This window comes from Coregonus clupeaformis, chromosome 9 (assembly GCF_020615455.1).
Source record: "Coregonus clupeaformis isolate EN_2021a chromosome 9, ASM2061545v1, whole genome shotgun sequence".
Lineage (NCBI taxonomy): Eukaryota > Metazoa > Chordata > Actinopteri > Salmoniformes > Salmonidae > Coregonus > Coregonus clupeaformis.
The window spans coordinates 55,034,065-55,061,094 of record NC_059200.1 but is presented as its reverse complement, the minus strand read 5'-3'; the positions used below and the strand labels follow the sequence as shown (position 1 = coordinate 55,061,094).

The following is a 27,030-nucleotide window of genomic DNA, read 5'->3' as shown; positions in this document are numbered from 1 at the left end:
GCTGATTTTGTACGTTTGCCCACTGACAAAGACATGATCAGTCTATAATTTGAATGGTAGGTTTATTTGAATAGTGAGAGACAGAATAACAACAAAAAAATCCAGAAAAACGCATGTCAAAAATGTTATACATTGATTTGCATTTTAATGAGGGAAATAAGTATTTGACCCCTCTGCAAAACATTACTTAGTACTTGGTGGCAAAACCCTTGTTGGCAATCACAGAGGTCAGACGTTTCTTGTAGTTGGCCACCAGGTTTGCACACATCTCAGGAGGGATTTTGTCCCACTCCTCTTTGCAGATCTTCTCCAAGTCATTAAGGTTTCGAGGCTGACGTTTGGCAACTCGAACCTTCAGCTCCCTCCACAGATTTTCTATAGGATTAAGGTCTGGAGACTGGCTAGGCCACTCCAGGACCTTAATGGGCTTCTTCTTGAGCCACTCCTTTGTTGCCTTGGCCGTGTGTTTTGGGTCATTGTCATGCTGGAATACCCATCCACGACCCATTTTCAATGCCCTGGCTGAGGGAAGGAGGTTCTCACCCAAGATTTGACGGTACATGGCCCGTCCATCGTCCCTTTGATGTGATGAAGTTGTCCTGTCCCCTTAGCAGAAAAACACCCCCAAAGCCTTGCGGGCGCTGCAGGATTTCAGTCCTTCATGGCGTAGTGTGTTACCAATTGTTTTCTTGGTGACTATGGTCCCAGCTGCCTTGAGATCATTGACAAGATCCTCCCGTGTAGTTCTGGGCTGATTCCTCTCCATTCTCATGATCATTGCAACTCCACAAGGTGAGATCTTGCATGGAGCCCCAGGCCGAGGGAGATTGACAGTTCTTTTGTGTTTCTTCCATTTGCGAATAATCACACCAACTGTTGTCACCTTCTCACCAAGCTGCTTGGCGATGGTCTTGTAGCCCATTCCAGCCTTGTGTAGGTCTACAATCTTGTCCCTGACATCCTTGGAGAGCTCTTTAGTCTTGGCCATGGTGGAGAGTTTGGAATCTGATTGATTGATTGCTTCTGTGGACAGGTGTCTTTTATACAGGTAACAAACTGAGATTAGGAGCACTCCCTTTAAGAGTGTGCTCCTAATCTCAGCTCGTTACCTGTATAAAAGACACCTGGGAGCCAGAAATCTTTCTGATTGAGAGGGGGTCAAATACTTATTTCCCTCATTAAAATGCAAATCAATTTATAACATTTTTGACATGTGTTTTTCTGGATTTTGTTGTTGTTATTCTGTCTCTCACTATTCAAATAAACCGACCATTAAAATTATAGACTGATCATTTCTTTGTCAGTGGGAGTGTCACTGTAGGCTTTGTAACAGAACATTTGGAAGACAGTTCAGAGGGGTGAGTTCAAAACTGTTTGGCAGGCAGGGAGTCACTGAGTGGCCACTACTGTAGGTGGTGACCAATGTTGCATATTTGCAATTGTCAATGCTGTACAATCGACATTATTGTGGTGGGCACAAGTTAAGCAGAAAAAACATTAGTATAAGGCAACTTTCAATGATCTTGCTCATACTGAGGGATTGGTACAAGTTTTTTTCATCATTTGGTTTGGTTTGGTGTCCCCCCCCCCCCCATCTTTTTATTCTCCCTCTATTTCTCTCTCGCCCAAAACAACAAGTCAAATACTTGTTTTTCAAAGCATCAATTTCCAATCCACCACTTGCCTCGTAGAAATAAAAATCGGATCTGTCAGCCAACTAGATGGTGCCAATTGGAAAGGGGGTCCAACGATTGAAAGGGGGCCACAAGGTTTGCAGTTGCCATCAAACGTCCTCAGAAACCATTGTCCATTCCCCACACTGTAACCACAGGGAGAATATATGCCAAGGTTTGCTAAATAAAATAATGAATCCACTCCTTCAATAGTAATTCAGTCTCGTCTCTAACAAGACAAAACGCTGGGTGTTTCAAACAAAATGGAAGAGCCTTGATTTATTCAATCACAAGTCGTTTGTCAGAAAGTCATTCTCTCATGCTTGCGTGAACAATTGTACCCCCTTAATGACGTTGAGTTGATCCACATGGCTGAGGGTTGTCCGGGGTTACTTTGGTGGCTGGGCGTCTGATGTGGTTGCCGGGGCCCGGGCTGCAGGTCGCTGGCTCTGGCTGCTGTTTTTGGCATCATCCCTGGCGGGGGCCTGGGCAAACGGGGCTGGGCTGATGCCACTTTGGCTGTGGGGGCGGCTGGAGCCTTGGGAGGGGTGGCGGCGGCAACCATCTCCGCTGGATGAGTGTCTCTTGCGGCCTCCCTCCTCCATCGGGGGCTGCAATGAAGGAAAATGGTGAGATGTGGGATTGACTGGGGCTCTACAGACGTTCTCTAAGGACAATTCCACGTTAACGGAATTACACTGACTCAGATCTTTCACTTTAAAATCTATGCCAAACAAAAACCATTAATTTCAAAGTTTAACAAAGCATATAACTCTATGCACAAGGACTACTTTGAACAATTTACACAGAACATTTCACAAAAACACATTTACTGGATGAACTGTGCAGATTGCAGTGTGGTAAAATCTCCCTCAGTTTTTATGCGACCACGTTTTTCCCAAAACTTCGTTAAATATCTGCTTCGAAATAAGATTAAAAGATGGGGTGTCAGCTATGACATCAAAATCTAATTGTATTTGTTACATGCTTCGTAAACAACAGGTGTAGACTAACAGTGAAATAATTACTTACGGGCCCCTTCCCAACAATGTAGAGAGACAAATTATAGAAAAATTATCAATAATAATAATAAATACATACAACATGAGTAACGATACCTTGGCTATATACACGGGGTACCAGTACTGAGTCGATGTGCAGGTGTACGAGGAAATTGATGTAGATACAGTGCATTCGGAAAGTATTCAGACCCCTTGACTTTTTCCTCATTTTGTTACGTTACAGCCTTGTTCTAAAATGGATTAAATAAATACAAATCCTCATCAATCTACACACAGTACCCCATAATGACAAAGCAAAAACGGTTTTTTCGAAATTTTTGCAAAAATTAAAGAAAAACGGAAATACCTTATTTACATAAGTATTCAGGCCCTTTGCTATGAGACTCGAAATTGAGGTCAGGTGAATCCGGTTTCCATTCATCATCCTTGAGATGTTTCTACAACTTGATTAGAGTCCACCTGTGGTAAATTCAATTGATTGGACATGATTTGGAAAGGCACCCACCTGTCTATATAAAGTCCCACAGTTGACAGTGCATGTCAGAGCAACAGCCAAGCCATGAGGTCGAAGGAATTGCCCGTAGAGTTCCGAGACAGGATTGTGTCGAGGCACAGATCTGGGGAAGGGTACCAAAGAATGTAGGCAGCATTGAAGGTTCCCAAGAACACAGTAGCCTCCATCATTCTTAAATGGAAGAAGCTTGGAACCACCAAGACTTTTCCTAGAGCTGGCCGTCCGGCCAAACTGAGCAATCGGGGGAGAAGGGCCTTGGTCAGGGAGGTGACCAAGAACCCTATGGTCACTCTGACAGAGCTCTAGAGTTCCTCTGTGGAGATGGGAGAACCTTCCAGAAGGACAACCATCTCTGCAGCACTCCACCAATCAGGCCTTTATGGTAGAGCGGCCAGACAGAAGCCACTCCTCAGTAAAAGGCACGACAGCCCGCTTGGAGTTTGCCAAAAGGCACCTAAAGGACTCTCAAACCATGAGAAACAAGATTCTCTGGTCTGATGAAACCAAGATTGAACTCTTTGGCCTGAATGCCAAGCGTCACGTCTGGAGGAAACCTGGCACCATTCCTACGGTGGTGGCAGCATCATGCTGTGGGGATGTTATTCAGCGGCAGGGACTGGGAGACTAGTCAGGATCAAGGCAAAGATGAATGGAGCAAAGTACAGAAAGATCCTTGATGAAAACAGGTGGTTGACCTTCCAAAGGACAATGACCCTAAGCACACAGCCAAGACAATGCAGGAGTGGCTTCGGGACAAGCCTCAATGTCCTTGAGTCGCTCAGCCAGAGCCCGGACTTGAACCCGATCGAACATCTCTGGAGAGATCTGAAAATAGCTGTGTAGCGACACTCCCCATCCAACCTGACAGAGCTTGAGAGGGTCTGGTGTGAAGAATGGGAGAAACTCCCCAAATACAGGTGTGCCAAGCTTGAAGCATCATACACAAGAAGACTCGAGGATACTTCAACAAAGTACAAAACATTAGATCATTTGTTTTGGTATTGTCCATTTGTAGCTTGTTTTTGGTCACAGGTCCAGGAATGGCTGAAGAATTGCAATATTTACCTGGAGCTAAAACTGCAGATAGCACTACTGGGTGATCTGAAAAGTCATAGTCAAGCGATCAATAATATAATAATACTTTTAGCAAACATGTTTATTTTCAATTTACAATCTGTAGAAACAATGAGAATATAGAACTTTTGTGAAAGACATGGCATATAGAAGCAAACTGGATGGACATCATGAAAATGATTGGAGAGGCTGAGGGTAGAGGAAGTTCAGGAGTAAAAACAAACAAAATAGAACTATTGTAAAATTGAATGTGTCCATAAAATGTATATAGTATGTCTAAGCTGGAAGTGGAGGCCTAAGCGTTGTTATTCACTGGTGAATTTCACATTCTTAAAATAAAGTGGTTATCCTAACTGACCAAAGACAGGATTAAATGTCAGGAATTGTGAAAAACTGAGTTTAAATGTATTTGGCTAAGGTGTATGTTAACTTCCGACTTCAACTGTATGTATGTATGTGCCTTGCAAAATTATTCATCCCCCTTGGCGTTTTTCCAATTTTATTGCATTACAACCTGTAATTTAAATGGAATTTTATTTTGATTTCATGTAATGGACATACACAAAATTGTCCAAATTGGTGAAGAGAAATGAAAAAAATAACTGGTGCGTGCATATGTATTCACCCCCTTTGCTATGAAGCCCCTAAATAAGATCTGGTGCAACCAATTACCTTCAGAAGTCACATAATTAGTTAAATAAAGTCCACCAGTGTGCAATCTAAGTGTCACATGATCTCAGTATATACAGTTGAAGTCAGAAGTTTACATACACCTTAGCCAAATACATTTAAACTCAGTTTTTCACAATTCCTGACATTTAATCCTAGTACAAATTTCCTGTTTTAGGTCAGTTAGGATCACCACTTTATTTTAAGAATGTGACATGTCAGAATAATAGTAAAGAGAATGATTTATTTCAGCTTTTATTTCTTTCATCACATTCCCAGTGGGTCAGAAGTTTACATACACTCAATTAGTATTTGGTAGCATTGCCTTTAAATTGTTTAACTTGGGTCAAACGTTTTGGGTAGCCTTCCACAAGCTTCCCACAATAAGTTGGGTGAATTTTGGCCCATTCCTCCTGACAGAGCTGGTGTAACTGAGTCAGGTTTGTAGGCCTCCTTGCTCGCACACGCCTTTTCTGTTCTGCCCACACACTTTCTATAGGATTAAGGTCAGGGCTTTGTGATGGCCACTCCAATACCTTGACTTTGTTGTCCTTAAGCCATTTTGCCACAACTTTGGAAGTATGATTGGGGTCATTGTCTATATGTAAGATCCATTTGCGACCAAGCTGTAACTTCCTGACTGATGTCTTGAGATGTTGCTTCAATATATCCACATCATTTTCCTTCCTCATGATGCCATCTATTTTGTGAAGTGCACCAGTCCCTCCTGCAGCAAAGCACCCCCACAGCATGATGCTGCCACCCCCGTGCTTCACGGTTGGGACGGTGTTCTTCGGCTTGCAACCCTTCCCCTTTTTCCTCCAAACATAACAATAGTCATTATGGCCAAACAGTTCTATTTTTGTTTCATCAGACCAGAGGACATTTCTCCAAAAAGTACGATCTTTGTCCCCATGTGCAGTTGCAAACCGTATTGTCTTTTTTAATTGCGGTTTTGGAGCAGTGGCTTCTTCCTTTCTGAGCGGCCTTTCAGGTTATGTCGATCTAGGACTCGTTTTACTGTGGATATAGATATTTTTGTACCTGTTTCCTCCAGCATTTTCACAAGGTCCTTTGCTGTTGTTCTGGGATAGATTTGCACTTTTCGCACCAAAGTACGTTCATCTCTAGGAGACAGAACGCGTCTCCGTCCTGAGCGGTATGACGGCTGCGTGGTCCCATGGTGTTTATACTTGCGTACTATTGTTTGTGCAGATGAACGTGTTACCTTCAGGCGTTTGGAAATTGCTCCCAAGGATGAACCAGATTTCTGAGGTCTTGGCTGATTTCTTTTGATTTTCCCATGATGTCAAGCAAAGAGACACTGAGTTTGAAGGTAGGCCTTGAAATACAATTGATGTCAATTAGCCTATCAGACGTTTCTAAAGCCATGACATCTTTTTCCAAGCTTTTTAAAGGCACAGTAAACTGAGTGTATGTAAACTTCTGACACACTGCAATTGTGATACAGTGAATTATAAGTGAAATAATCTGTCTGTAAACAATTGTTGGAAAAATTACTTGTATCATGCACAAAGTAGATGTCCTAACCGACTTGCCAAAACTATAGTTTGTTAACAAGAAATTAGTGGAGTGGTTGAAAACTAGTTTTAATGACTCCAACCTATGTGTATGTAAACTTCCGACTTCAACTGTATACACCTGTTCTGAAAGGCCCCAGAGTCTGCAACACCACTAAGCAAGGGGCACCACCAAGCAAGCGGTACCATGAAGACCAAGGAGCTCTCCAAACAGGTCAGGGACAAAGTTGTGGAGAAGTACAGATCAGGGTTGGGTTCTGAAAAAATATCAGAAACTTTGACATCCCACGGAGCACCATTAAATCCATTATTAAAAAATGGAAAGAATATGGCACCACAACAAACCTGCCAAGAGAGGGCCGCCCACCAAAACTCACGGACCAGTTTAAGGAGGGCATTAATCAGAGAGGCAACAAAGAGACCAAAGGTAACCCTGAAGGAGATGCAAAGCTCCACAGTGGAGATTGGAGTATCTGCTCATAGGACCACTTTAAGCCATACACTCCACAGAGCTGGACTTTACGGAAGAGTTGCCAGAAAAAAGCCATTGCTTTAAGAAAAAAATAGGCAAACACGTTTGGTGTTCGCCAAAAGGCATGTGGGAGACTCCCCAAACATATGGAAGAAGGTACTCTGGTCAGATGAGACTAAAATTGAGCTTTTTGGCGATCAAGGAAAACGCTAGGTCTGGCGCAAACCCAACACCTCTCATCACCCCGAGTACACCATCCCCACAGTGAAGCATGGTGGTGGCAGCATCATGCTGTGGGGATGTTTTTCATCAGCAGGGACTGGGAAACTGGTTAGAATTGAAGGAATGATGGATGGCACTAAATACAGGGAAATTGTTGAGGGAAACCTGTTTCAGTCTTCCAGAGATTTGAGACTGGGATGGAGGTTCACCTTCCAGCAGGACAATGACCCTAAGCATACTGCTAAAGCAACACTTGAGTGGTTTAAGGGGAAACATTTACAGTGGGGGAAAAAAGTATTTAGTCAGCCACCAATTGTGCAAGTTCTCCCACTTAAAAAGATGAGAGGCCTGTAATTTTCATCATAGGTACACGTCAACTATGACAGACAAATTGAGAAGAAAAAAAATCCAGAAAATCACATTGTAGGATTTTTAATGAATATATTTGCAAATTATGGTGGAAAATAAGTATTTGGTCACCTACAAACAAGCAAGATTTCTGGCTCTCACAGACCTGTAACTTCTTCTTTAAGAGGCTCCTCTGTCCTCCACTCGTTACCTGTATTAATGGCACCTGTTTGAACTTGTTATCAGTATAAAAGACACCTGTCCACAACCTCAAACAGTCACACTCCAAACTCCACTATGGCCAAGACCAAAGAGCTGTCAAAGGACACCAGAAACAAAATTGTAGACCTGCACCAGGCTGGAAAGACTGAATCTGCAATAGGTAAGCAGCTTGGTTTGAAGAAATCAACTGTGGGAGCAATTATTAGGAAATGGAAGACATACAAGACCACTGATAATCTCCCTCGATCTGGGGCTCCACGCAAGATCTCACCCCGTGGGGTCAAAATGATCACAAGAACGGTGAGCAAAAATCCCAGAACCACATGGGGGACCTAGTGAATGACCTGCAGAGAGCTGGGACCAAAGTAACAAAGCCTACCATCAGTAACACACTACGCCGCCAGGGACTCAAATCCTGCAGTGCCAGACGTGTCCCCCTGCTTAAGCCAGTACATGTCCAGGCCCGTCTGAAGTTTGCTAGAGTGCATTTGGATGATCCAGAAGAGGATTGGGAGAATGTCATATGGTCAGATGAAACCAAAATAGAACTTTCTGGTAAAAACTCAACTCGGTCGTGTTTGGAGGACAAAGAATGCTGAGTTGCATCCAAAGAACACCATACCTACTGTGAAGCATGGGGGTGGAAACATCATGCTTTGGGGCTGTTTTTCTGCAAAGGGACCAGGACGACTGATCCGTGTAAAGGAAAGAATGAATGGGGCCATGTATCGTGAGATTTTGAGTGAAAACCTCCTTCCATCAGCAAGAGCATTGAAGATGAAATGTGGCTGGGTCTTTCAGCATGACAATGATCCCAAACACACCGCCCGGGCAACGAAGGAGTGGCATCGTAAGAAGCATTTCAAGGTCCTGGAGTGGCCTAGCCAGTCTCCAGATCTCAACCCCATAGAAAATCTTTGGAGGGAGTTGAAAGTCCGTGTTGCCCAGCGACAGCCCCAAAACATCACTGCTCTAGAGGAGATATGCATGGAGGAATGGGCCAAAATACCAGCAACAGTGTGTGAAAACCTTGTGAAGACTTACAGAAAACGTTTGACCTGTGTCATTGCCAACAAAGGGTATATAACAAAGTATTGAGAAACTTTTGTTATTGACCAAATACTTATTTTCCACCATAATTTGCAAATAAATTCATAAAAAATCCTACAATGTGATTTTCTGGATTTTTTTTCTCATTTTGTCTGTCATAGTTGACGTGTACATATGATGAAAATTACAGGCCTCTCTCATCTTTTTAAGTGGGAGAACTTGCACAATTGGTGGCTGACTAAATACTTTTTTCCCCCACTGTAAATGTCTTGGAATTGCCTAGTCAAAGCCCAGACCTCAATCCAATTGAGAATCTGTGGTATGACTTAAAGATTGCTGTACACCAGCGGAACCCATCCAACTTGAAGGAGCTGGAGCAGTTTTGCCTTGAAGAATGGGAAAAAATCCCAGTGGCTAGATGTGCCAAGCTTATAGAGACATACCCCAAGAGACTTGCAGCTGTAATTGCTGCAAAAGATGTCTCTACAAAGTATTGCCTTCCAGGTTGTAAGGCAACAAAATAGGAAAAATGCCAAGGGGGGTGAATACTTTCGCAAGCCACTCTATGTATGTACACTACAAGTCAAAAGTTTGGACACACCTACTTATTCAAGGGTTTTTCATAATTTTTTACATTGTAGAACAATAGTGAAGACATCAAAACTATGAAATAACACATATGGAATCATGTAGTAACCAAATTAGTGTTAATCAAATCAAAATATATTTTATATTTGAGATTCTTCAAATAGCCACGCTTTGCCTTGACAGCTTTGCACACTCTTGGAATTCTCTCAACCAGCTTCATGAGGTAGTCACCTGGAATGCATTTCAATTAACAGGTGTGCCTTGTTAAAAGTTAATTTGTGGAATTTCTTTCCTTCTTAATGTGTTTCAGCCAATCAGTTGTGTTGGGAAAAGGTGGGTGGGGGGGGGAACTACACATGCGGAAATCATCCGTTTACCCACACCGCGTCTCACAAAGACATGGCGGTTGGAACCAAACATCTCCAATTTGGACTCCAGACCAAAGGACAGACATCCACCAGTCTAATGTCCATTGCTCGTGTTTCTTGGCACAAGCAGGTCTCTTCTTCTTATTGGTATCCTTTTAATAGTGGTTTCTTTAGAGCAATTCGACCATGAAGGCCTGATTCACACAGTCCCCTCTGAACAGTTGATGTTGAGGTGTCTGTGACTTGAACTCTGTAAAGCATTTATTTGGGCTGCAATTTCTGAGGCTGGTCCTCATGAGAGCCAGTTTCATCATAGCGCTTGATGGTTTTTGCGACTGCACTTGAAGAAACTTTCAAAGTTCTTGAAATGTTCCGTATTGACTGACCTTCATGTCTTAAAGTAATGATGGGCTGTCGTTTCTCTTTGCTTATTTGAGCTGTTCTTGCGACTGATTGGCTCAAACCCATTAAGAAGGAAAGAAATTCCACAAATTAACTTTTAACAAGGCACACCTGTTAATTGAAATGCAAGAGTGCCAAGTGTGTGCAAAGCTGTCATCAAGGCAAAGGGTGGCTACTTTGAAGAATCTCAAATATAAAATATTTTTTTATTTGTTTAAAACTTTTTTGGTTACTACATGATTCCATATATGTTATTTCATAGTTTTGATGTAGAAAATAGTAAAAATAAAGAAAAACCCTTGAATGAGTAGGTGTTCTAAAACTTTTGACCGGTAGTGTGTGTGTGTATATATTCAGTTAGGGATTTTTTCTAAATGTTAACGGTCCCAATTTCATTTAAACGTTACACCCCAACTCTATACATCTCTATGCAACAACGGGGATCCCTTTAATGTTTAACAAACCCACTTGCTCAGTACTTTGACCCTACAAAAGCCTGGCGAAGAATGATAGCACTCATGTGGCTAGCAGTGAAAAAGTTGTAGTAAAGGTGTCTAAACATGTACTTTAACAGGTTTCCCTAGTAGTAAAATGTAGAAGAGAAAATTACACAACATTCTTTGACAGGTTTCCCTACTTACATCGATTCTGAAATCCTCGAGACGCTTAAAATTGCTCAGGCACTCCTGCAGCTTAGGGTCGATACCCATGTTCTTGTTTTTGGAGTATTTAAGAAATGCCCAAAACTTCTCAAGTCCATACAGCTGGCCTGTGGGAGATTGGGACACAGAGACAGGCAGGTGTTAGGGGGAAGTCTAAGGCTACGTCCCAAACGGCACCCTATTCCCTATATAAGGCTCCGGTCAAACGTACTGCACTATATGGGGAATATGGTGCCATTTGGGACACAGAACGTACTCATTTTGGAGGAACAGTAGTAACCAAATTGAGAGTTATTGAGCAGTGTGAATGTGTACGGTTGAGGTTTCCTAGGTGATGCATCTCACCAGCTTCGTAGTCTTTCATAGTCTCCTCCTGGAAGTCCTTGAATATGTCTGGCCTGAATTTCCTCTCTAGTCCGTAGCTGTAGTACCTGAACAGGCACTCCAAACCGTACCTGCAATACAGACAACAGGTATTAATCAGCTGTGTGTGGTGGTCGAGCAGACTAAACACTACTACTAACACTAGTACCACTACTAACACTAGTACCACTACTAACAGTAGTAGTGGTACTCGGGAGGCCACAATGAGTGCAGGCTTTTGTTCCAACTCATCAGTTACATGGCTGATTCAACATGGTGGTCTAAATTGAAGACTAAGCTTGCAGGGTTTATCTGGATCAAAAAGGGGCATAGGTGGTGGGCGTGGCAATGGACGCGATCGGCCTGTCGGCACCGCTGAATTTCAAATACAATTTGGCAGTGTAGAGAAATCATTGCATTTTTAAACCAATTTCCTGCATTTCTACACAGTTCTCCATGCAGCGGAAAGAAATGTTTGCAGTTTTAAAGCGAATTTCCTGCAATTCCATGCATTTTGCCATGGCTAATGCTGTGTTATTTTGCTGAAACATAATAAAATCAATACTGCTAAATTAATTGTTTTTGGAATTTTCAATTCACCCTGACTGTCTAGCTTTTATTTTGGTAATTGTTAGTTCTCAAAGATTATATTATTTAAAAAATACACTGAACAAAAATATAAATGCAAAGATTTGACTGAGTTACAGTTCATATGAGGAAATCAGTCAATTGAAATAAATAAATTAGGCCCTAATCTATGGATTTCACATGACTGGGAATACAGATATGCATCTGTTGGTCACAGATACCTTAAAAAAATGATAGGGGCATAGATCAGAAAACCAGTCAGTATCCGGTGTGACCACCATTTGCCTCATGCAGTGCGACACATCTCCTTAGCAGAGTTGATCAGGCTGTTGATTGTGGCCCGTGGAATGTTGTCCCACTCCTCTTCAATGGCTGTGCGAAGTCGCTGGACATTGGCGGGAACTGGAACACGCTGTCGTACACGTCGATCCAGAGCATCCCAAACATGCTCAATGGGTGATCTCATCACGGTATCTCTGTGTATTCAAATTGCCATCAATAAAATGTAGTTGTGTTCGTTGTCTGTAGCTTAATCCTGCCCATACCATAACCCCACCATCACCATGGGGCACTCTGTTCACAACGTTGACATAAGAAAACCCCCTCGCCCACACAATGCCATACACACTGTCTGCCATCTGCCCGGTACAGTTGAAACCGGGATTCATCCGGGAAGAGCACACTTCTCCAGCGTGCCAGTGGTCATCGAAGGTGAGCATTTGCCCACTGAAGTCGATTACGACACCGAACTGCAGTCAGGTCAAGACCCTGGTGAGGACGACTACCACGCAGATGAGCTTCCCTGAGACGGTTTCTGACAGTTTGTGCAGAAATTATTTGGTTGTGCAAACCCACAGTTCGATCAGCTGTCCAGGTGATGGGTCTGAGAGGTGAAGAAGCCAGCTGTGGAAGTCCTGGCCTGGTGTGGTTACACGTGGTCTTCGGTTGTGAGGCTGGTATGACATACTGCCAAATTCTCTAAAACAACATTGGCTTATGGTAGAGAATTTAATGTTAATAAATTAACATTAAACACTCTGGCAACAGCTGTGGTGGCCATTCCTGCAGTCAGCTTGCCAATTGCACGCTCCCTCAAAACTTGAGACATATGTGGCATTGTGTTGTGTGACAAAACTGCACATTTTAGAGTTGCCTTTTGTTCCCAGCACAAGGTGCACCTGTGTAATGATCATGCTGTTTAATCATCTTCTTGATATGCCACACCTGTCAGGTGGATTGATTATCTTGGCAAAGGAGAAATGCTCACTAACAGGGATGTAAACAAATGTATGCACAACATTTGAGAGAAATAAGCTTTTTGTGCATGTGGAAAACTTCTGGGATCTTTTATTTCAGCTCATGAAACATGGGCCCAACACTTTACATGTTGCGTTTATATTTTTTTTGTAATCTTTTCTACATGCTTCATATCTGGTTTTAGTTGTTTAAGCTTACACAGAAAGTGTTTTTTCATCCTGAAAAATACTTTTGTACACTGTTTAGACTTAAGAGGATTTCATTGGCAGAAAAATGCCTGTGCTTGATTGAATCAGGTGTGTGTTAGAGCAGGGCTGGAACAAGTGCCTGCACACATTGACGCCCCTGTTGCCTCCCCTTTCAAAACACAATTTTAGGCCCAAATACTTTTACGGGTCAAGAGCCTTCACACATTGCACTCTCCTTGCCCAACACGCATTTTTACAGTTGAAGTCAGAAGTTTACATCACTTAAGTTGGAGTCATTAAAACTCGTTTTTTCAACCACTCCACAAATGTCTTGTTAACAAACTATAGTTTTGGCAAGTCGGTTAGGACATCTACTTTGTGCATGACACAAGTTATATTTCCAACAATTGTTTACAGACAGATTATTTCACTTATAATTCACTGTATCACATTTCCAGTGGGTCAGAAGTTTACATACACTAAGTTGACTGTGCCTTGGAAAATTTCAGAAAATGATGTCATGGCTTTAGAAGCTTCTGATAGGCTAATTGACATAATTTCAGTCAATTGAAGGCATACCTGTGGATGTACTTCAAGGCCTACCTTCAAACTCAGTGCCTCTTTGCTTGACATCATGGGAAAATCAAAAGAAATCAGCCAAGACCTCAGAAAAAAAATGGTAGACCTCCACAAGTCTGGTTCATCCTTGGGAGCAATTTCCAAACGCCTGAGGTACCACGTTCATCTGTACAAACAATAGTACGCAAGTATAAACACCATGGGACCACACAGCCATCATACCGCTCAGGAAGGACACGCGTTCTGTCTCCTAGAGATGAACGTACTTTGGTGTGAAAAGTGCAAATCAATCTCAGAACAACAACAAAGGACCTTCTGAAGATGCTGGAGGAAACAGGTACTAAAGTATCTATATCCACAGTAAAATGAGTCCTATATCGACATAACCTGAAAGGTCACTCAGCAAGGAAGAAGCCACTGCTCCAAAACCGCCATAAAAAAGCCAGACTACGGTTTGCAACTGCATATGGGGACAAAGATCGTACTTTTTGGAGAAATGTCCTCTGGTCTGATGAAACAAAAATAGAACTGTTTGGCCATAATGACCATCGTTATGTTTGGAGGAAAAAGGGGAACGCTTGCAAGCCGAAGAACACCATCCCAACCGTGAAGCACGGGGGTGGCAGCATCATGCTGTGGGGGTGCTTTGCTGCAGGAGGGACTGGTGCACTTCACAAAATAGATGGCACCATGAGGAAGGAAAATTATGTGGATATATTGAAGCAACATCTCAAGACATCAGTCAGGAAGTTAAAGCTTGGTCGCAAATGGGTCTTCCAAATGGACAATGACCCCAAGCATTCTTCCAAAGTTGTGGCAAAATGGCTTAAGGACAACAAAGTCAAGGTATTGGAGTGGCCATCACAAAGCCCTGACCTCAATCCTATAGAAAATCTGTGGGCAGAACTGAAAAAGCGTGTGCGAGCAAGGAGGCCTACAAACCTGACTCAGTTACACCAGCTCTGTCAGGAGGAATGGGACAAAATTCACCCAACTTATTGTGGGAAGCTTGTGGAAGGCTACCCGAAACGTTTGACCCAAGTTAAACAATTTAAAGGCAATGCTACCAAATACTAATTGCATGTATGTAAACCTCTGACCCACTGGGAATGTGATGAAAGAAATAAAAGCTGAAATAAATCATTCTCTCAACTATTATTCTGACATTTCACATTCTTAAAATAAACTGGTGATCCTAACTGGCCTAAGACAGGGAATTTTTATTAGGATTGAATGTCAGGAATTGTGAAAAACTGAGTTTAAATGTATTTGGCTAAGGTGTATGTAAAATTCCGACTTCAACTGTAGGCCCTTTACAATCAAAGTACTGTGTATAATTGGTAGGCGGGTAAGTATTAAACAAAGAATGAAATCAAGCATTACCTGTAACCCTCCTTCCCATCCTCCACCACCAGCTGTCTGAACTCCTCGTACATTTTCCTGTTGAAGTGATCCCTCAGGAAGAATGACCAGAAACGGAACAGAGTGTTCATCTCCTGGGATTGGCCGATGCCCAACCGCTTGCGTTCTGTGATTAGTGGGGTAGAGGGGTGAAAGGTCAGTCAGACACCATGGTTGTGTCCCAAATGCCACCCTATTCCCTATATTATCAAAAGTAGTGCACTATGTAGGCCATTGACCATTTGGGATGCAACCTGTGTGACAAAGTAAGCAACAGCTATTGTTTCTATATGCAGTGTTTCTAACTATTTATCCACAAGTATAATGTGACACGTGTGTGACATAACTTTCTAGTCTTTGAATAGGAGATAGTGAACAATGGAAGAGGTATATGAAATGGTGTGGGCAAATTCTTGAAATGGCAAAGGTGCTATGGCTGTACTGTGTAAGTGTGTGAATGAGTGATTAAGTCTGTGTGTGTTCTTTGTTCAGGGAAAAAGATATGGGTAGCTATGCGTACCGTTTAGGCAGCGTCGACGGTACTTGTGGTAAACGTGTTGCGTGAAGCCGTTCTCCTTGAGCAGCTCATGGGAGGGGTGCTGGAACTTGGGGAGCGACTGGGGAGTGCAGCCAATTCCACCCAATGCAGGGGTACCCTCTGAGGGGCTTGCGTTGGAGCTGGAGAGAGAGGGAAGAGGAGGAGTGCTTAAACGCACATACAAACACCACCGACAAATTAAACCTGTATGAAATGGGTATAAGTCAGCATTTTCCAAACTCTGTCTTGGGGACCCCAAGGGGTGCACATTTTGGTTTTTGCCCTAGCACTACACAGCAGATTCAAATAATCAACTCATCACTGGGCTGTGATTATTTGAATCAGCTGTGTAGCGCTAGGGGAAAAAAACTAAAATGTGCACCCCTTGGGGTCATCAGGACCGAGTCTGGGAAACGCTGGTATAAGTACAGCATTGGTAAGTACATTTACCAATGTGTAAGTGATAAACAATTCAGTATGACTTCAACAATATTTATTGCGGTGAAATGTTCTAAAGAAGATATAACAAAAAGCCTTTTGTAGCTAGCCTTTTGTCTCTCCCGAGTGGCGCAGTGGTCTAAGGCACTGCATCGCAGTGCTAGCTGTGCCACTAGAGATCCTGGTTCGAATCCAGGCTCTGTCGTAGCCGGCCGCGACCGGGAGACCCATGGGGTGGCGCACAATTGGCCCAGCGTCGTCCAGGGTAGGGGAGGGAATGGCCGGCAGGGGATGTGGCTCAGTTGGTAGAGCATGGCGTTTGCAACGCCAGGGTTGTGGGTTCGATAAAATAATGTATGTGATAACTGTAAGTCACTCTGGATAAGAGCGTCTGCTAAATGACTAAAATGTAAAAATGTAAAAATGTAGTAGAATGAACAATTAAAGTGTACACGTTAGCAATACCACAGGAGATGAGAGTGGACTTGTCTCACCTGACGGAGGCAGTGCGAGATCGGTGCTCTCGCGAGTCCATCACCCAGCCAACGTGGCACTCCATGGGGGGGTTGGAGCTGTGCCTGGTCTTCCTTTTCCTGGGGGTCTGGAGAGGGAGGGGGATAGAGAGAGTACAGTTAACCACACAGTACCCACAGCAGAGAACCACAGCAGTCCCAGACCCTAATCCATCCCTAGTCGGCAGTTTCAGATGTAATGTATTAGCATAAACAGAGGAGCAGTGTGCCGCCTCACAGATGTAACGTATTAGCATAAACAGAGGAGCAGTGTGCTGCCTCACAGATGTAACGTATTAGCATAAACAGAGGAGCAGTGTGCCGCCTCACAGATGTAACGTATTAGCATAAACAGAGGAGCAGTGTGCTGCCTCACAGATGTAACGTATTAGCATAAACAGAGGAGCAGTGTGCCGCCTCACAGATGTAACGTATTAGCATAAACAGAGGATCAGTGTGCCGCCTCACAGATGTTGGATATGTCAAAATCAATAACCAATAGACAACTGTACCCTGGTAGATCTACAGGATCTGGGCGAGTCTAAGCAAAATGGCAGAAACTAACTGTTCTTACCTTGGCGTCAACGGGCCAGCTCTCCTTCACAACGGGGTAGAAGCGGGGCGTCATGGCGGGGTCCTTCCGGTGCGGGGTGCGAGGCGTGCGGGGTGTCCGGGCACTGCGGTAGTTGGGCGAGTCAGGCACAGTAGTCGGGAGGGAGCGTGCTATTGTGGAAGGTTCAGGGACACCGAAAAGTTTGTTCGCCAAGGCGTCTACGGGAACTGAGAGATGAGAGTCACGAGTGATCTCTGGAACACAGATGTTCATATGGGTCATTTCTGTATCACAGCTTCAATTTCAATATGCACATGAATAAGATCAGTGTCCTATGTGGAGGTATTCCTATAGCTTGTCGGTGTGTGTTGTAAAGCCATAGAACCATTCCCACTTGGAGACACTTCCAACTTATTCCAATGAATTATTCTGCTCTCTATATCTGGTGTTATTTCCCAATGTTGGTTCAGTAGAGTGGTTGTGCTTCGCACTTGATTAAGCCATAGCTGTGTGACCCCCGTCTTAGTGAGAGGTCTGCGTCTCGTCCGTGTAGGTGTGTGTGCACGTCTTGTCCGTGTCTGTGGTACTCACTCTGCTGGGGCTTTGGGGGTCCAGGGGGCACCTCCTGGTTGGGGTCGACGGGGGTTTCTGGGGTCAGGCAGTCAAACTCCTCTCGGCTGATCAGGTGAACCTTCTTGAAGTTTTCCACCTCTTGCTGCAGAGACAATCACATGACAGGGAGGCTCAGTGAGACAGTGGTGGTCAAACTCAATAGGCTGGTTCGTTTCAGGGAGGTAGATTAAGTCTAGTCCTAGAATAAAAAGTATGTTCAATGGAGATTCTCCATTGAAAGTGCTTCTTAGTAGAGGTCTTCACGGGTCCGGGTTGACCCGATATACCCAAGACCCAACCCGGGCCCGATTGGGTCTGAAATTCTAACCTTTATTTTAAGAATGTGAAATGTCAGAATAATAGTAGAGAGAATAATTTATTTCAGCTTTTATTTCTTTAATCACATTCCCAGTGGGTCAGAAGTTTACATACACTCATGACTGTAAGTCGCTTTGGATAAAAGCGTCTGCTAAATGGCATATTATTATTATTATATTAATTAATATTTTGGTAGCATTGCCTTTAAATTGTTTAACTTGGATCAAACGTTTCAGGTAGCCTTCCACAAGCTTCCCACAATAAGTTGGGTGAATTTTGTCCCATTCCTCCTGAAAGAGCTGGTGTAACTGAGTCAGGTTTGTAGGACTCCTTGCTCGCACACGCTTCTTCAGTTCTGCCCACAGATTTTCTATAGGATTGAGGTCAGGGCTTTGTGATGGCCACTCCAATACCTTGACTTTGTTGTCCTTAAGCCATTTTGCCACAATTTGGAAGTATGCTTGGGGTCATTGTCCATTTGGAAGAAGCATTTGCAACTAAGCTTTAACTTCCTGACTGATGTCTTGAGATGTTGCTTCAAAATATCCACATAATTTTCCTTCCTCATGATGCCATCTATTTTGTGAAGTGCACCTGACCCTCCTGCAGCAAAGCACCCCCACAGCATGATGCTGCCACCCCCGTGCTTCACAGTTGGGATGGTGTTCTTCGGCTTGCAAGCAGCCCCCTTTTTCCTCCAAACATAACGATGGTCATTATGGCCAAACAGTTATATTTTTGTTTCATCAGACCAGAGGACATTTCTCCAAAAAGTACAATCTTTGTCCCCATGTGCAGTTGCAACCCGTAGTCTGGCTTTCTTATGGCGGTTTTGGAGCAGTGGCTTCTTCCTTGCTGAGCGGCCTTTCAGGTTATGTCGATATAGGACTCGTTTTATTGTGGATATAGATACTTTTGTACCCGTTTCCTCCAGCATCTTCACAAGGTCCTTTGCTGTTGTTCTGGGATTGATTAGCACTTTTCGCACCAAAGGACGTTCATTTCTAGGAGACAGAACGCGTGTCCTTCCTGAGCGGTATGATGGCTGCGTGGTCCCATGGTGTTTATACTTGCGTACTATTGTTTGTACAGATGAACGTGGTACCTTCAGGCGTTTGGAAATTGCTCCCAAGGATGAACCAGGCTTGTGGAGGTCTACAATTTGTTTTCTGAGGTCTTAGCTGATTTCTTTTGATTTTCCCATGATGTCAAGCAAAGAGGCACTGGGTTTGAAGGTAGGCCTTGAAATACATCCACAGGTACACCTCCAATTGACTCAAATTATGTCAATTAGCCTATCAGAAGCTTCTAAAGCCATGACATCATTTTCTGGAATTTTCCAAGCGGTTTAAAGGCACAGTCAACTTAGTGTATGTAAACTTCTGACCCACTGGAAATGTGATACAGTGAATTATAAGTGAAATAATCTGTCTGTAAACAATTGTTGGAAAAATTAGTTGTGTCATGCAAAAAGTAGATGTCCTAACCGACTTGCCAAAACTATAGTTTGTTAACAAGAAATTTGTGGAGTGGTTGAAAACAAGTTTTAATGACTCCAACCTAAGTGTATGTAAACTTCCGACTTCAACTGTACCTTCTTCAAAGGTTTGGCGACGGTTGGACACACACCAACATGGCATGGTGGCCAATAATACTAATAGGCTATATTAACTTAGAGCCTTCATCAAACTATAATTTAATTCCAGTCCATTTCAAACTGAGGCTTTGTCAACAGTAACAACCTCCAAACACAACACAGAACCCTCAACTTTACTGAAAGACAAAAGTGGTATAAAAATAGCAACAAAATTATAGGAACTAAACTAGAACTTGACTTGCATACACTGAGCTTTTGTCCCAAATGACATCCTATTATAGTGCACTAGTTTTGAACAGGGCCCATAGAGTTCTGGTGAAAAGTAGTGCACTAAATAGGAAATAGGGTTCCACTTTGGATGCAACCTAGGAAACAAGACTTACATTTGAAACGCTGGCCATCTCTGACCAAGTAATCGCTGAAGACATCTGAAAAGCCATTTTCCCCCCTGAAACCCACTCCACAGAGCCCTTTGCTAGGCAGAGGCAGGCCATGTAGGGTTTATTCATAAGCAAGACAGTGTCGTCCCCCCCCCCCACACCACTGGATGGGGGGCATGTGAACGGCACAAAGAGCCCTGCCACAATGGGAGCGGGGACAACACGCACACACACACACTGCAGCCAGAATGGACACCCGGAACTTGTCAGAATAGCCCACTTAAGGTATATCAGTGATACGCGGTTGTTCATAATGGTTTTGTTTATTATTGTCTATTTGTTGTTGTTTTTCTTTATCTCCGAATGGTGACTTGCACAACAGAGTGTATTTTCTTTAAATGGTTTCCGGGCCTGATGGAAACTAGGCACATGCCTCATTTAACTGGAAAATCTGGAATTACTTAGGCTGTTCCCAAATACTTAGTTACTCCCTATGGAACATCCTGATATCCATCTTTACAGTCCTTAAATTAATGCACCTATTCTAGATAAGAGTGCTTGCTACCTGACTACAGAGTTGAAGTCAAAGTAAAAGGGACTGACCTTGATGGTGGCGTACTCGGGTTCGTAGTTGTCATCCCTCAGGTCCGCTTCGTAGTAGTACAGGCCGTCGTTGATCACCTTCACCAGCTCGTTGGTCAGCTTGGAGCGTGACGTGTGGTGGCCCGTTCGGTCGCCCCCTGGGTGCTTGCGCAGGTAGGGCGGCGTCTGTGTCACAATGAGGATCTTGTTGACGTCGTTGTCGGCGATCTCGCAGTCCGAGTCCGAGTCGGACCAGTCGGTAAATGTGTTCCTGCGGCCGTCCATCTGCTCCATCTCCTCGTCGAACATGAAGTCCAGCTCCTCGGGCTCGTCCTGCTCCTCCTTGGCTGTCATGGCCTGGGCTGAGGAGGTGGAGGAGACCAGGCTGAGGCCAGCCTGGGGCACAGGAGAGCGAGCATCTTCCTTCTGCTGCAACGAAGGGGTCTACCATCAGTTAACGCCCAGGGGAGGAGGCGTGGAGGGATGGACGGATGCCAAAGTGAAGAGGGAGACAAGGAAGTAGAGAAAGGGCAATGTAGAGGTATGGAGCAGGCAGGCAGTCATACTGTATACAGGCAGGGTCACCATGAAGAGGGTGCGAGATGACTAGATAACACCACAGGCAGGGGAAATGGACTGGCGATGCACACTAACATTTTGAACATACCCCAAATGGCAACCTATTCCCTATGTAGTGCCCTACTTTTAACAAGTGCTTTGGTCTAAAGTAGTGCCCTAAATAAGGAATATGGTGCCATTTGAAATGCTACATTAGGTCATAAATTGTAAGTAAGTTGATCCTGAAAGAAGCCTTCGTAAGCAGGTATTTGTTGCAACCATCATGTTACAAGCATTGGGTTTTGTTGCAAGCATGACAATGCTCAATTGCGCGTATATCCATAGCATTCATTCATTGACTGAAAGTGAATGCTGAAATAAAAACCGGCAAACGGGATCTACAAGACTAACTTCAGGGGCTTATTCAGAATGCGACGAGACAGAACACTCAAATAGGAATACATCATGTAGGACCCTATAAAATCTGCGATGCGGAGAACGTGGATGGAATCACGGACATTAAAATGGAATTCAACAATATTGAAGTATTGAACTTATTACAAAAAGTAAAAATCTGAAACCTGGAAAAACAAAACGGAGAAAATTTAATTTAGGGGAAAAAAATTCAGATTTTATAGAGTCCTAATCAAATAGAACCGACATTCAATATTTGTTATAGAGATATCTTTTTTTTTTTTTTTACAGCTATCACAAGCCTCATGTAGGATAATGGTCTTGGATGAGAGAGGTGAGAGCCATTATGCTGTATACTCTTTCAATGCCAGACAACTCAACTGGCCACAGAGTGACTGGATAAAGGTAGAGGAAGGCCAATAGACAATCAGGTCAGATCTATTCAGCTCCACTCACCTTGGGTCTGGCCGGGGAGGGCCTGGGTCTCTTCTTCACCTCGATCCAGGACTCATAGTCCAGGTCGGGCAGGCTGGCCGACAGTCCCTTCGGCATACTCTTCAGGTTGGACACGTCCTGCTCCATCTTGGGCTGCATGGAGGCCCTGGTCATTCCCCTGGTGGGCGTGGAGGACCGGGGAGACCCTGGAGCAGACTCTGTCGATTAGATTGACTATAGGTGAGCACTAGACTAGACAAGCCTACATAGTGGACTAGTGAGAGTAAGCTCACTCTATTTCAGCTACCTTTCAATCCCCTTGAACTACCTGATGGACTTAGTTAGCACCCTATTCCATTTATAGTGTGCTGCTTGGGACGCAGACACTACTACCTCTCATACCCATGACCTACCTACCAGTCCTACCTGATTAATGAATCAGTGTTTTCTAATCATTGTCTATTAGAAACACAGCAGGAGAGCACTTGACTGAATCAGTGTCCTCACAGAGGAGCAGTAAGAAATAAGCCCTTTTATCCAACGGTTTTACGTCTCACGGTATTATACTGTATACCGCTGTCCTTAGGGAACACAGGTGTCTGGGCTCTGCTCCAACTGAGCCAACGTATGGAGGCATTTAGCCTTCACCTGAGTGTTGTGATGCTGAAAGTGGATAGTGAGAAACTAGCACGTAGATAGTGACTGAGTGAACGAATAACACAACATGTTGATAGCAGTGGACGCTGGTGGGAGGAGCTATAGGAGGATGGACTCAATGTAATGGATGGAATGGAATCAATGGAACAGAGTCAAACACACTGTTTCCATGTGTTAGGTACCATTCCATTTATATAGCTCATCCCACTAGCCTACTCTGATTGATACTGCTATCATTTCTTTCATAAACAAAGTTATGCAACACCCAATGCCCCTGTGTGAAAAAGTAATTGCCCCCTTACACTCAACTGGTTGTGCCACCTTTAGCTGCAATGACTGCAACCAAACCAGGGATTTTTCTACCATTGAAATCAAGCCTTATTCATTGAATAACGAATAACAATAACATGGCTATATACAGTAACAAAGCGTTGTGCAGGGGTACGAGGTAAGCATTTCGCTACACCCGCAATAACTTTAGCTAAATATGTGTATGTGACCAATAACATTTGATTTGAGGTAGCTACAGTGCCTTCAGAAAGTATTCTGACCCATTCACTTTTTCCACATTTTGTTACGTTACAGCCTTATTCTAAAATTAATTAAATAATGTTTTCCCCTCATCAATCTACACACAACACCCCATAATGACAAAGTAAAAACAGGTGTAGATTTTCTTGCAAATGTATAACAAATAAAAAAACTGAAATATGACATTTACATAAGTATTCAGACCCTTTACTCAGTACTTTGTTGAAGCACCTTTGGCAGCGATTACATTAGTCTTCTTGGGTATGACGCTACAAGCTTGGCACACCTGTATTTGTCTCAAGCTCTGTCAGGTTGGATGGGGAGCATCGCTGCACAGCTATTTTCAGGTCTATCCAGAGATGTTTGATCGGGTTCAAGTCCAGGCTCTGGCTGGGCCACTCAAGGACATTCAGAGACTTGTCCCGAAGCCACTCCTACGTTGTCTTGGCTGTGTGCTTAGGGTTGTTGTCCTGTTGGAAGGTGAACCGTCACCCCAGTCTGAGGTCCTGAGGCTCTGGAGCATTTCCATCAAGGATCTCTCTGTACTCTCCTCTGTTCAATCCCAACTAGTCTCCTAGTCCCTGCCGCTGAAAAACATCCCAACAGAATGATGCTGCCACTACCATGCTTCACCGTAGGGATGGTGCCAGGTTTCCTCCAGACGTGACGCTTGGCATTCAGGCCAAAGAGTTAAATCTTGGTTTCATCAGACAAGAGAATCTTGTTTCTCATGGTCTGAGAGTCCTTTAGGTGCTGGGCTGTCATGGCCTTTTACTGAGGAGTGGCTTCCGTCTGGCCACTCTCCCATAAAGGCCTGATTGGTGGAGTGCTGCAGAGATGGTTGTCCTTCTGGAAGGTTCTCCCATCTCTACAGAGGAACTCTGGAGCTGTCAGAGTGACCATCAGGTTCTTGGTCACCTCCCTGACCAAGGCCACTCTTCCCCGATTGCTCAGTTAGGCCAGGCGGCCAGCTCTAAGAAGAGTCTTGGTGTTTCCAAACTGCTTCCATTTAAGAATGATGGAGGCCACTGGTCTTGGGGACCTTCAATGCTGCAGACAATTCTTGATACCCTTCCCCAGATCTGTGTCTCACCACAATCCTGTCTCGGAGCTCTACGGACAATTCCTTTGACCTCATGGCTTGGTTTTTGCTCTTGTCAATTGTGGGCCCTTATATAGACAGGTGTGTGCCTTTCCAAATCATGTCCAATCAATTGAATTTACCACAGGTGGACTCCAATCATGTTGTAGAAACATCTCAAGGACGATCAATGGAAATAGGATGCACCTGAGCTCAATTTCGAGTCTCATAGCAAAGGGTCTGAATACTTACGTAAATCAAGTATCTGTTTTGTATTTTTAATACATTTGCAAAACCTTCTACAAAAAACGGTTTTAGCTTTGTCATTATGGTGTATTGTGTGATTAAAATATATATTTTTCTCATCAATTTTAGAATAAGGCTGTAACGTAACAATTTGGAAAAAGTCAAGGGGTCTGAATACTTTCCGAACACACTGTATACTATATCGTTAAGATTTCCCTTCACTGTAACTAAGGGGCCTAGCCGAAACCATGAAAAACAGCCCCAGACCCATTACTCCTCCACCAAACTTTACAGTTGGCACTATGCATTCAGGCAGGTAGCGTTCTCCTGGCATCCGCCAAACCCAGATTTGTTCGTCAGACTGCCAGATGGTGAAGCGTGATTCACCACTCCAGAGAACGCGTTTCCACTGCTCCAGAGTCCAATGGCGGCAAGCTTTACACCACTCCAGCCGACACTTGGCATTGCGCATGGTGATCTTAGGCTTGTGTGCGGCTGCTCGGCCATGGAAACCCATTTCATGAAGCTTCCGATGAACAGTTATTGTGCTGACGTTGCTTCCAGAGGCAGTTTGGAACTCGGTAGTGAATGTTGCAGCAGAGGACAGCTGCAACAGCACTACGCATTTCAGCACTCGGCGGTCCCATTCTGTGAGCTTGTGTGGCCTACCACTTCCAGGCGCTCCGTTGTTGGTCCTAGATGTTTCCACTTCACAATAACAGCACTTACAGTTGATCTTGGCAGCTCTAGCAAGGCAGACATTTTCTCAAACTGACTTGTTGGAAAGGTGGCATCCTATGACAGTGCCACCTTGAAAGTCACTGAGGTCTTCAGAGAGGCCATTCTACAGCCAATGTTTGTCTATGGAGATTGCATGGCTGTGTACTCGATTTTATACACCTGTCAGCAACAGGTGTGGCTGAAATGCAGAATACACTATTTTTATTTTTTTTATTTCACCTTTATTTAACCAGGTAAACCAGTTGAGAACAAGTTCTCATTTACAACTGCGACCTGGCCAAGATAAAGCAAAGCAGTGCGATAAAAACAACAACACAGAGTTACATATGGGGTAAAACAAAACAAAGTCAAAAATACAACAGAAATACATATAATATACAGTGTGCAAATTTAGCAAGTTATGGAGGTAAGGCAATAAAATAGGCTATAGTGCAAAATAATTACAATTAGTATTAACACTGGAATGATAGATGTGCAAGAGATGATGTGCAAATAGAGATACTGGGGTACAAATGAGCAAAATAAATAACAATATAGGGATGAGGTAGTTGGGCGGGCTAATTTCAGATGGGCTGTGTACAGGTGCAGTGATCGGTAAGGTGCTCTGACAACTGATGCTTAAAGTTAGTGAGGGAGATAAGTGTCTCCAGCTTCAGAGATTTTTGCAATTTGTTCCAGTCATTGGCAGCAGAGAACTGGAAGGAATTGCGGCCAAAGGAGGTGTTGGCTTTGGGGATGACCAGTGAGATATACCTGCTGGAGCGCAGACTACGGGTGGGTGTTGCTATGGTGACCAATGAGCTAAGATAAGGCGGGGATTTGCCTAGCAGTGATTTATAGATGGCCTGGAGCCAGTGGGTTTGGCGACGAATATGTAGTGAGGACCAGCCAACAAGAGCGTACAGGTCACAGTGGTGGGTATTATATGGGGCTTTGGAGACAAAACGGATGGCACTGTGATAGACTACATCCAATTTGCTGAGTAGAGTGTTGGAGGCTATTTTGTAAATGACATCGCCGAAGTCAAGGATCGGTAGGATAGTCAGTTTTACGAGGGCATGTTTGGCAGCATGAGTGAAGGAGGCTTTGTTGCGAAATAGGAAACCGATTCTAGATTTAACTTTGGATTGGAGATTCTTAATGTGAGATTCTTAATGTGAGCACTAATTTGAAGGGGTGTCCACATACTTTTGTATATATATCTATATATATATATATATATATATATATATATATATATATATATATATATATATATATAGTGTGTGTGTGTGTGTTGGGGTGTCAGTGTAAGTATATGTGTGTGGGTAGAGTCCAGTGAATGTGGATAGAGTCAGTGCAAGAGAGAGTTAGTTCAAGAAAGGGTGATGCAGGTAGTCCGGGTATCAATTTGCTTAGCTATTTATCAGCCTTGTTAAGGCAGTCTTACAGCTTGGGAGTAGAAGCTGTTCAGGGTCCTGTTAGTTCCAGACTTGGTGCACTGGTACCGCTTGCCGTGCGGTAGCAGAGAGAACAGTCTATGGCTTCGGTGGCTGGTGTCTTCGACAATTTTTGGGGCCTTCCTCAGACACCTCCTGGTATAGATGTCCTGGATGGCAGGAAGCTGGGCCCCAGTGATGTACTGGAACATACTC

At 43.7% G+C, this 27,030-nt stretch overlaps 1 protein-coding gene and 1 non-coding gene across 7 annotated transcripts in view; both read right to left on the bottom strand.

The window, feature by feature from the left end:
- Positions 1-1,562: 1,562 nt before the first annotated feature.
- The window catches only part of LOC121574108 (la-related protein 1), a 150,119-nt gene continuing 124,651 nt past the window's right edge, over positions 1,563-27,030 (bottom strand). For 3 of the 6 annotated variants that reach the window (XM_045222681.1, XM_045222676.1, XM_045222679.1), the window contains 10 exons: positions 22,162-22,358; positions 20,755-21,177; positions 17,836-17,959; positions 17,266-17,498; positions 16,674-16,780; positions 15,724-15,881; positions 15,186-15,330; positions 11,173-11,282; positions 10,807-10,934; positions 1,563-2,284 (listed from right to left, as the gene is read on the bottom strand). In XM_045222681.1, the coding sequence (XP_045078616.1) occupies positions 2,063-2,284; positions 10,807-10,934; positions 11,173-11,282; positions 15,186-15,330; positions 15,724-15,881; positions 16,674-16,780; positions 17,266-17,498; positions 17,836-17,959; positions 20,755-21,177; positions 22,162-22,358 (1,847 nt within the window). In that variant the 3' untranslated portion in view covers positions 1,563-2,062. Of the gene's footprint in view, positions 2,285-4,274; positions 4,311-10,806; positions 10,935-11,172; positions 11,283-15,185; positions 15,331-15,723; positions 15,882-16,673; positions 16,781-17,265; positions 17,499-17,835; positions 17,960-20,754; positions 21,178-22,161; positions 22,359-27,030 lie in introns of all 6 variants that reach the window. The other 3 variants (XM_045222680.1, XM_045222678.1, XM_045222677.1) reach the window with 3 other exon arrangements.
- LOC121574574 lies at positions 21,989-22,120 on the bottom strand. The gene has a single exon (XR_006002239.1). It is a non-coding gene; the product is annotated as a small nucleolar RNA SNORA49 (small nucleolar RNA).